The following is an 8,557-nucleotide window of genomic DNA, read 5'->3' on the forward strand; positions in this document are numbered from 1 at the left end:
CCCCCCCCCCCGCCTCCCCACCCCACCCCAGGCTGTGGGAGAAGGAGGTGTAGACAGCCGTTGGAGGAGACTGTTCTGCATGGCCGGGGATGCCCTGCGTACGGGTATGAGGAGAAGAGCTCCCCATCCCTAAAGCCAGCGAGACCTGCCTCGCAAGCAAGGCCCAGCTACAAGCATTCTTGGAAGGATGCTCTGAGAGTCTAGGAGTGTAACTTGCTTTGCTTTTCCACCCCCACCCCCCACCGCCACGGGGAAGGAGAGAGGGGTACTTAGCACGTGTGCCCTCAAGAGAGGGGGACATACTCCTACCGAAAGTCTAACGTCTGTGCTGGTGAAGTCAGAGGCCCGGTGGGAATAGCCTCTCCCGCGGAGCCTGAGGGACTCTGGTGTCTCGTCCCTGGGAAGAAGATGGGGACAATGGGGACAGACCCTGAAGTTATTTGCAAGGGGCCTGCCCGCACGTGAAGGAGCCCGGAGGTAAGAGGAAGGGTGCTAGGAGTCCCTCCCCTCTCTGACACGTGGTCACCGAAGCCAGTCGTCACACCCCCGGCCTCTCTCCAACCCTCCAGAAGCTTGAATCCGTAGAGGCAGGGGGTAGAGGACTGTCAGCCCCAGACCCCGGCTCCCTTCCAAGTAGCCAGGCCCACAGCCCTGGCCTCCACTGGAGTTGGGGAGCACGGAAGAGCCAAGATTTAAATCAAGTTCAAGTTAAAGCATTTTAAATGAGCAGGGACTCGGTCTTAAATTCCAAAGGTGACTAGAATTTGGCCAAGATTTCATGAGAGGAACCACAACCCCCCCCCCAAAAGAGAGGAGTGGGGGAGTTCAAATTTAGACTCAATAAACAAAATGAGTTGCATTTTTTTTTTTTTTTTAATTAGCACTTCGGAATCCACTTTATAGTTAACTTACTCCGGAGTTCCACGTCGTTTGTTGTTATTTACACACAAAGATCGTCTTTTCTAAATCTTTTCAAGGCTGCATGGGTCCAGTCACAATCCACTGCAAGTGCCCGAGAAGCTGTGGACCCGCATATTTAGACGCGTCCCTGCATCCTGGTTGGGATACGGCATCCTGCCATTGGCACCGTCGGTCAGACTCTGCCCTCTCGTTTTCAGAACAGACATCTCTGCTGTAACCATTCTGGTATTTCGCAACTCACGCTGCCTCGGGGAACGCATGTGAGGAAATCCAGACATAGGCAGAGATTTCCTTCAGAGGCCCGGGTGAAGTGGGGGGGGGGGGGAAGAAAAACAGAATTGGGAGGGGCTTGTGTATCTTAATTCTGATTGCTGAGTTTGTAGAAGTCAGTCCGCGACACCATTGAAACGTTTTATAATTCTGTGATTTTTTTTAATCTTTTAAAAAATAGTTACTTAAAATATTGTGATGTGTTAAACGATAGCTGCAAAATAATCCCATGGGGGCGGAGGGAACGGGCGGGAATATATAGATAAAACAAGATGGGTGGGTTGATAACTGAAAGCTGAGCGGTGAGTACATGGATGTTCATTATAATGTTCCCATGCAAATGTCTTTAATAAAAGGCGCTTCAAAAAATGCGTGAAGATTTAGAGGCTTAAAAAGCTCATTGGCGGGGCGCCTGGGTGGCGCAGTTGGTTAAGCGTCCGACTTCAGCCAGGTCACGATCTCGCGGTCCGTGAGTTCGAGCCCCGCGTCGGGCTCTGGGCTGATGGCTCGGAGCCTGGAGCCTGTTTCCGATTCTGTGTCTCCCTCTCTCTCTGCCCCTCCCCCGTTCATGCTCTGTCTCTCTCTGTCCCAAAAATAAATAAACGATGAAAAAAAAATTAAAAAAAAAAAAAAAAAAGCTCATTGGCTGGTTATCAAGTGGAAGCGTCCCCGCTGGAGAAATCGTAGCCATACCTTTTGGATGAAGTAACATCCCATCTGTCTGTTTTTCCCTCTTTGTTTTCCTTCCCGACAGAATGGGCAGTATCTGTGGAAGAAGTGGAGTCATGCGCCCTTCACTAGCCTTTCTGAACAAGGTTTTTCCTCGTAAACTGTCTAGCGGGCTGGTCCGTTTGGGGATTTGTCACAGTCATTTCCTGACCATGCCCATGGCCACAGGCAAAAAGCACTAGAATGAGATTTGCTCCCTAGTGAAAAGAGTTCTCCAAACCCCAACCAACTAAAAATCTTTACGTGGAATTTTCTTCAGGCCTCCTTCCACAGGACCAGCCCCCACGCATTTCTACCAGCTTCTCTCCACTTCCCTTGGCCCCGGACCAAAGGGACGTGGGGAGAGTGGAAATCTGGGTCTCGTGGGAAAAGATGCCAGGGATTTTCCTTTTTTTTCTCTCTCTCTCTGTGCCATGGGGCAACTCCGTACGTTCTCATTCCAAATGCGTGTGAAACTTTGGTTTCCTGTAAACAAACACGGCATCTGGGGCGGTCAAGGGGTATCTCTGCTGTTGGTTAAGCCAACAGCAACAAATCTGGCAACAAAATCTGCTTTCCTTTGGGGAACACTCTGGCAAGTCTGGGGCGCGGCTGACCCCGCTTGTACCGCACGGGTGGGGCCCTTGCGTAATGCGGGCCCGTCTACATGGTAGCCCGGCCACATGGTAGCCCGGCCGCCAAGCAAAGCCTAGAACACCGTGTGTAGCCCAGCAGTTCTCAAGTGTTTTTATCCCGGCAGCTCTTTGTGCCTGTCCATACCGCGGAGGACCCCAGGGAGTTACCCTCAGGGATTAAGTCATCTTTTCTGCCGCCTGGAGAAAGGCTGCCTGAGGATGAAGCCTGACCAAGAAAGCACAACCAAGAGGCCGAGAAGAAAGAACCCACACACCACGATCTGACCACTTGGAGCATGTGTGCAAAGTGAGACCTACCCCGGCATTTTTCGGGTGCGTGAGCCCCGGGTAGGTTGGATTTCTGTTAGTGTCGTCGCTTGCGGCAGCCCTGCTTAGGCTGGAGAGAGCGATCCCTCACCGTGCTCTTTCTCACAGGCCTGGGTGCTCAGTAACGATGGGTCCATATGGCTGTGGAGCACACAGTGAAGCAGTTTCTAGAACCTCCCATAGGAGCTGACCACCATCAGAAATTTCAGAAATGTGAGATACGGTATTTGTGAGACATAACGGTCCAGAAAAAAAGGCTAGAATATAGCCTTTATATTAGAGTATACCCCAGAATATTAAGATATTCTAGAATATTCTAGAGTATTCTAGAATATTCTAGAGTATTCTAGAATATACCCCAGAGGCATTTCAAGAATAGATAGGCTCAGGGGCAGTGATGACGCTAAACTAAGTACATGGAGGTTCCCAAGGCCTCAACATTAAGAGTTGTTTGGTGCTTAAGGCACACAAATGGAAGCTTCTGGGCAGGCCCACCTCAGTTCCCTAGAACACGCTTGACGGTGGCTGGAATCCGTGCCAAATTCATGACTGATGACCCAGCCAAGGCCGCTTTGCCTTATGTTCTGACAGAAAACAAAAAACAAAAAAAAAAACCCACAACACTGTGCTGTTTTCCAGAGAATCACAGAAGGACCCTCGCGGCCTCAGGAGTCTCCAAAGCAAGCTGCGTGAAATAATGTAGAGAATAAATGAGCAGTTTGGAACTCCGTCGCTTCCCAAAAGACCTACACAATTTCTCGCTGTTGGTGAAGTTCATCAGGACTGAGAAAAACAGGGAGGTTAGTCTTCGGGCAGAACCGGCCCCAGAAACTCAGGCAAGAGACTCTGGGGTGGACCCGGGAAGCCAGAAGTGAGGTAGGTTGACGCACAGTCCTTAAAATTGGACCTCCGAGGCAGACTACTAATCCTCAACCCTCCCACTTAGTAATAAAACTCCCGATTTTTCACTGGGCTTGTGACCGTCCGAAATAAAGGGTACATTTCCCAGCCCCCCCTCCCCCCTTACAACTAGAGACGCCATGTGACTAGGGACCAGGCAATGGATGTCGTGTTTAACTTCCAGCATGTGCCCTCAGAGAAAGGGGACTTGCTCTTTTCCTCCCTCTGGCTGGAATTTAGATGTGATGTTGAGATCATGAGTAGCCGTTTCATACCATGAATTAAACCGTTAAGGATGGGAAAGCGGGAAGAAAATGGAGCCAGGGTCCCTGATGATCGTGGAGACATCATAAACCTTGGCCGCCTGCATCTGGCCTTGCCTGTGAGAGAAACACGGATTTCCGTCTCTTTAAGCTCCTGGAATTATGGATATTTTTTAGTTTTCTGTGATGGGCGGTCAAGCCGAATCTGATCCGATAAAACCCCCGAGAGACAAATTCTCTGCAAGTGAAAATTAGCAAATCCTCAAACCCAAGTAGGAGACCCTCCAAAACTCTGCCGCAGGTCTGGAACGGACAGCGTGATATGATGTGTTTCAGAGCCGATGAGAGAGGCGTTCAGCCCCTCCCCCCAGGGTTGGTGACGTTAACTCCGAAATGATGGGGACTGTCCTACTTTCTCTGGCTGTGGCCCTGGGTAACTTGAAGAGGCTGCTCGCTCTCAGATTTGCTTTCCTTCCCACGCAGGCTCTAACCTTGGAAGGGAGGTCGTTGAAAGCTACAAGGTCAGTGTGTTTGCATGCTCGCTTTTTGGAAATTTGCTTTCCCAGCCCCGGCAAGACCCCAGCGCTTGTCAGCACCTCCAGGAGCACCAGAGAGCGACATTCACCCCATGGTTCTCAAGCCTGAGTGTGCATCAGAGTCCCCTGGAGGGCTTGTTAAAGCGGGTCTTGGTACCAGAAGCCCACGGCTTATGATTCAGCGGGTCTGGGGTGAGGCGGAACATTTGCGTTTGCGACGAGTTCCATGAACCGCACTTTCAGATCAGATTATATATAGAAACAAATATAATATCTTTTCCGTCTCGGTCTCCTCTTTGACCAGGGGAAGTGTAACCAGACAAAAATAACTAACCGAAGTCAAGGTACTGTGCCCAAAAGCAGAACTGAAGAAGAGGGCGGTGAATGAAAAGGAAGAGTCCTTCAGAATGATCTCTCTGGAAGCCGGAAGTGCAGGAGGCAGAGGGCCCTTTGGAGGGGGCTCTGCAGAGGCCTGGTCCAAGCGGACGGACAAGGCAGGCCTGGTAGAGGCTGGGCGGTGGGGTTGGGAGGGCAAGGCGGAGTTTGGGGACAGTGCTCAGCTCTGTGGCTGCTGTGAAAGAGCGGGTAGGAAAGACACGGATCAGTGTTTGTTAAGAGCAGACTTGTTGTGAAAACACGTTTTAGCAGAAGCGTCTGTAACATGCAGCGCTCAGGAAATGAGCACGTACAGCAAGACCTTAGAAGCATCCGACGTGCAATTAGCTTTCCCCGCCGCGTGGCTAGTCAGTGGAATACCTTGAAAAGTCCGGCGGGCCGCTTAACAAGTCTGTGAGCTTGACAAAAGGAATTCAACCTCTCGGAGCCTCGGTTTCCTCATCTGTGAAATGAAGCTAATAGCGTCGTCCTTGTGCGGGTTTCTCTGGATCATAAATGTCACCGCCGACCGGCTGGGTCTGTGGACGGTACTAGCTGTCAGATCAGCCTCCTTTCCTCCCCCCCGCCCCCCACCTCCCGCCGCCCCAAACTCCCAACCTTCTGCATTTCCTGGCTGAGTCGGCAGATGGGGTAGTTGAGTCGCCCGGTGAGCCTCGCCTGAGTCTCGTCCTCAAAGCAGCTGTCCTGAGCTGCTTCCATTGGGGACAAACCTATATTCCTTCTTGACTGCTCCTCAGAGGAGGGCAGCGGTCCTGGCCGGAGGCGGCAACAGCACAATGTCTGAGGTTTCACCTTAAACACCCAGCCGAGCTGCCGGGAGGCCCCAGGCGTTGCAAACTGGTTTTCATGCTAACCGCAGCTAAGCCGGGTGTCTGTTGTTTCCTGAAGGCGTGCTACGGAGAACCTTCTTCAGGGTCCAACTCCTCATCAGATTCATAGTCTTGTCTGTAAGGAAGGCTTTGTTAGTTGCCTGGCTTTAATGAAGTGTTCGGTTTTTGGTTTTTTTTAAGCGTTTGGAGTCAAGGAGAACGAACGCGTTGGCTCTCCACTGTTTCATCTGCTTGGGTGAAGGGAAGCGGATGTTCCAGGTTGGACAAGAGACTGAAACAAGCTAAAGAAAGGCAGCCCCTTCTATCCGGCCGCCTTTCCTACATCTGTCCTCAGAAGTTCCTGCCCAGCCCCTAACTTTCTAGGATTCGATACCTATCGCCTGGTCTGCTCTGCTCCAAGAAGCCAGGTTAGCGCTGGACCAAACACGATGTGTGGAGGACTGAGTCAGGGCGTCTGTGTCACAGCAGCCACGGGAACAGTCACTGCTGGGTGTCGGGGGCACAGCCCAGAGCAGTAATATTCCAGAGCACGATTGATCTCCAGAGCATTGTGGCGTAATAGAATTGCTGAGGGTTGCAGGTTCAGTTTGAGCAGCACTATCCGACCCTATCAGACCCAATGCCCTCCCCTTTGATGACAAATATTGTGCAATTCTCCCCTACAGCCTCCTGAAAGGACATGCACAAGTGTCCACCCAGAGTTTATCTGGCCCACTCTAGTGTCCTCACAATAGATAAAGGATAAATAAAAGAGAAGCGGTTATAATAAATTCATACGTATTTCAGCAGCTAGAAGACACAAGGGAGTAGTCTGATGCTTGTGCCTGGTCACGCATTCACCCAAATAGGACAACCGCCAAGCGGAATTGAGTGTTGGTGACTCAGATCCCACGAGCGGCATTGTACTGGTGAATAATTCTCTGTCAGATTCCAACCAAGCGTAAGTGTAATCTTCCCTTCATTTACATAGAAGTATCAAGTTGTAAAAGATAAATTGTGTTTATATGTAGAACAGAGTGAGGCTCTTGACTCTTCATTCGTTGTGACAGCAACCCCGCTTATAAATTCCTGCGCGAACACACACACACACACACACACACACACACACACACATCATTTCCTAAACAACCCCTAGGAGGCAGTATTGCCACTGTTGAGAACCACTGGCTTGGTGATCAGGGAAGTACCCCCCAAAACATGGGGAGTGCCTCTAGCTGCCTTCTAGTACTTCTAGAAAGCATCAGCTTCTCCAGGTAATTACCTAACGCCTCCCCAACCTCAAAATCCAAGACCTGCATACCTGGTAGCCAGATTGGATGGCAATAAGGTAGACGCCCGTGGCAGGTGGCTCTGCCCTGGATTCCTGCGTGACAACGTGCCTATTAACTCTGACCTCAGATCAAACAATCGTGCAGCCCACCACAGTCAGTCTGGGAGAAGCAGGCAAAAAGGGACCCCTGGCCCCTGGCTCGTTCTCCTGTGCCAGCCTCCACCCCACCCGCCTTGCCAGGCTACGGAGCAAAGGCCCGGTGGCTAAGCCCACAGCAGATCCTCATGGAGCAGGGCTGGGATTGTACCAGCCCCTGGGATTATTTGGCAATCGGGGGTGTCAAGACGCTCCCGGTTCGGACTCTCATTAACTAAACGTTCTGGTTACTTGATGGTTAATCCACCATTCTATTTGTTTCGATGCTTGTGAAAGTTTTCTAAAACTCGTGAATTCACCCTTTACCCAAACACCACTGGCTTAGTTAGCAGGCAAGATTCCTTCTCCTTTCATCTCTTTTCCAGTTTCCCATAGTGGAATCGTAATATTTTTGTATTAATAGAAATGCATTTAGTAAACACACAAGCCCAGTTCTCTGGCTTCCTGAAAGCACATTGCAGAGAACTGAGCTTCTGTTTTAAGACGACTGCCACATTTGGGGCTCCTCCTGCCTCGCCACGGTGCCTGTGCAGGCCTCAAAGACTGGGTTTCATGTGGAGTCAGATCTCAGGAAATGTCCTGAAAACGTCATTGACTTTTCTGGTTTCCACAAACTTTTTTCTACAATAAATGGAGTGTGTGCGCTGTGTCCGTTGGAAGGCTGGGGTGGGGGGGGGGTCTTTTGAGAAGCAGACAAAGGTGGAATCCCATATGCAATGGATTCTATTAGAGGAAAGGCCTGTGTTGGACAGTGTGGAAGGAGCCAGGACGGGCTGGAAGCTGTCAGGCAGCAATGCAAGTATTACCTGGAGTGCCTATCAGGATACGTAGGTCGCTGGTAAAATATTAGCTAGATCTATGAACAAGTGAGTACACGAGAAAGACAACAAAATTGGATACGGTGAAGAGACTTGGCACAAACGATCATTAAAACATTTTTTTAATCAAATCCGTTATGGTTAAGATTGCTCTACAGGTTCAGGGGAAGCGGGGGGCTGGCCGGCTCAGTCAGTGAAACATGCATCAGGGTTGTGAGTTTGAGCCCCATGTTGGGCGTAGAGATTTCTTAAAAAAAAAAAAAAAAAGAAAGAACTGGGGCACCTGGGTGGCTTGGTCGGTTAAGCGGCCGACTTCGGTTCAGGTCATGATCTCGCGGTCCGTGAGTTCGAGCCCCGCGTCGGGCTCTGTGCTGACAGCTCAGAGCCTGGAGCCTGTTTCAGATTCTGTGTCTCCCTCTCTCTCTGCTCCTCCCCTGTTCATGCTCTGTCTCTCTCTGTCTCAAAAATAAATAAACGTCAAAAAAAAAAAAGAACTTTAGGGGAAATTTATTAATATTTAATAGAAT

At 50.4% G+C, this 8,557-nt stretch overlaps 1 protein-coding gene across 4 annotated transcripts in view; it reads left to right on the forward strand.

Moving 5' to 3' along the window:
• The window catches only part of CCBE1 (collagen and calcium binding EGF domains 1), a 246,388-nt gene extending 239,586 nt beyond the window's left edge, over positions 1-6,802 (forward strand). Inside the window, exons 11-15 of one of the 4 annotated variants that reach the window (XR_005791567.1) lie at positions 2,660-2,867; positions 3,501-3,661; positions 4,508-4,545; positions 5,967-6,193; positions 6,573-6,802. Coding sequence is in view for 1 of the 4 variants with exons in the window: in XM_040478665.1 (XP_040334599.1) it covers positions 978-1,040 (63 nt within the window). In the remaining 3 variants the exon portion in view is untranslated. Of the gene's footprint in view, positions 1-977; positions 1,131-2,659; positions 2,868-3,500; positions 3,662-4,507; positions 4,546-5,966 lie in introns of those variants that run through there. The other 3 variants (XR_005791565.1, XR_005791566.1, XM_040478665.1) reach the window with 3 other exon arrangements.
• The last annotated feature ends 1,755 nt before the right edge of the window (positions 6,803-8,557 follow it).

The sequence above is a fragment of the Herpailurus yagouaroundi genome, unplaced genomic scaffold (assembly GCF_014898765.1).
Source record: "Herpailurus yagouaroundi ecotype Mexico unplaced genomic scaffold, PumYag 142, whole genome shotgun sequence".
Lineage (NCBI taxonomy): Eukaryota > Metazoa > Chordata > Mammalia > Carnivora > Felidae > Herpailurus > Herpailurus yagouaroundi.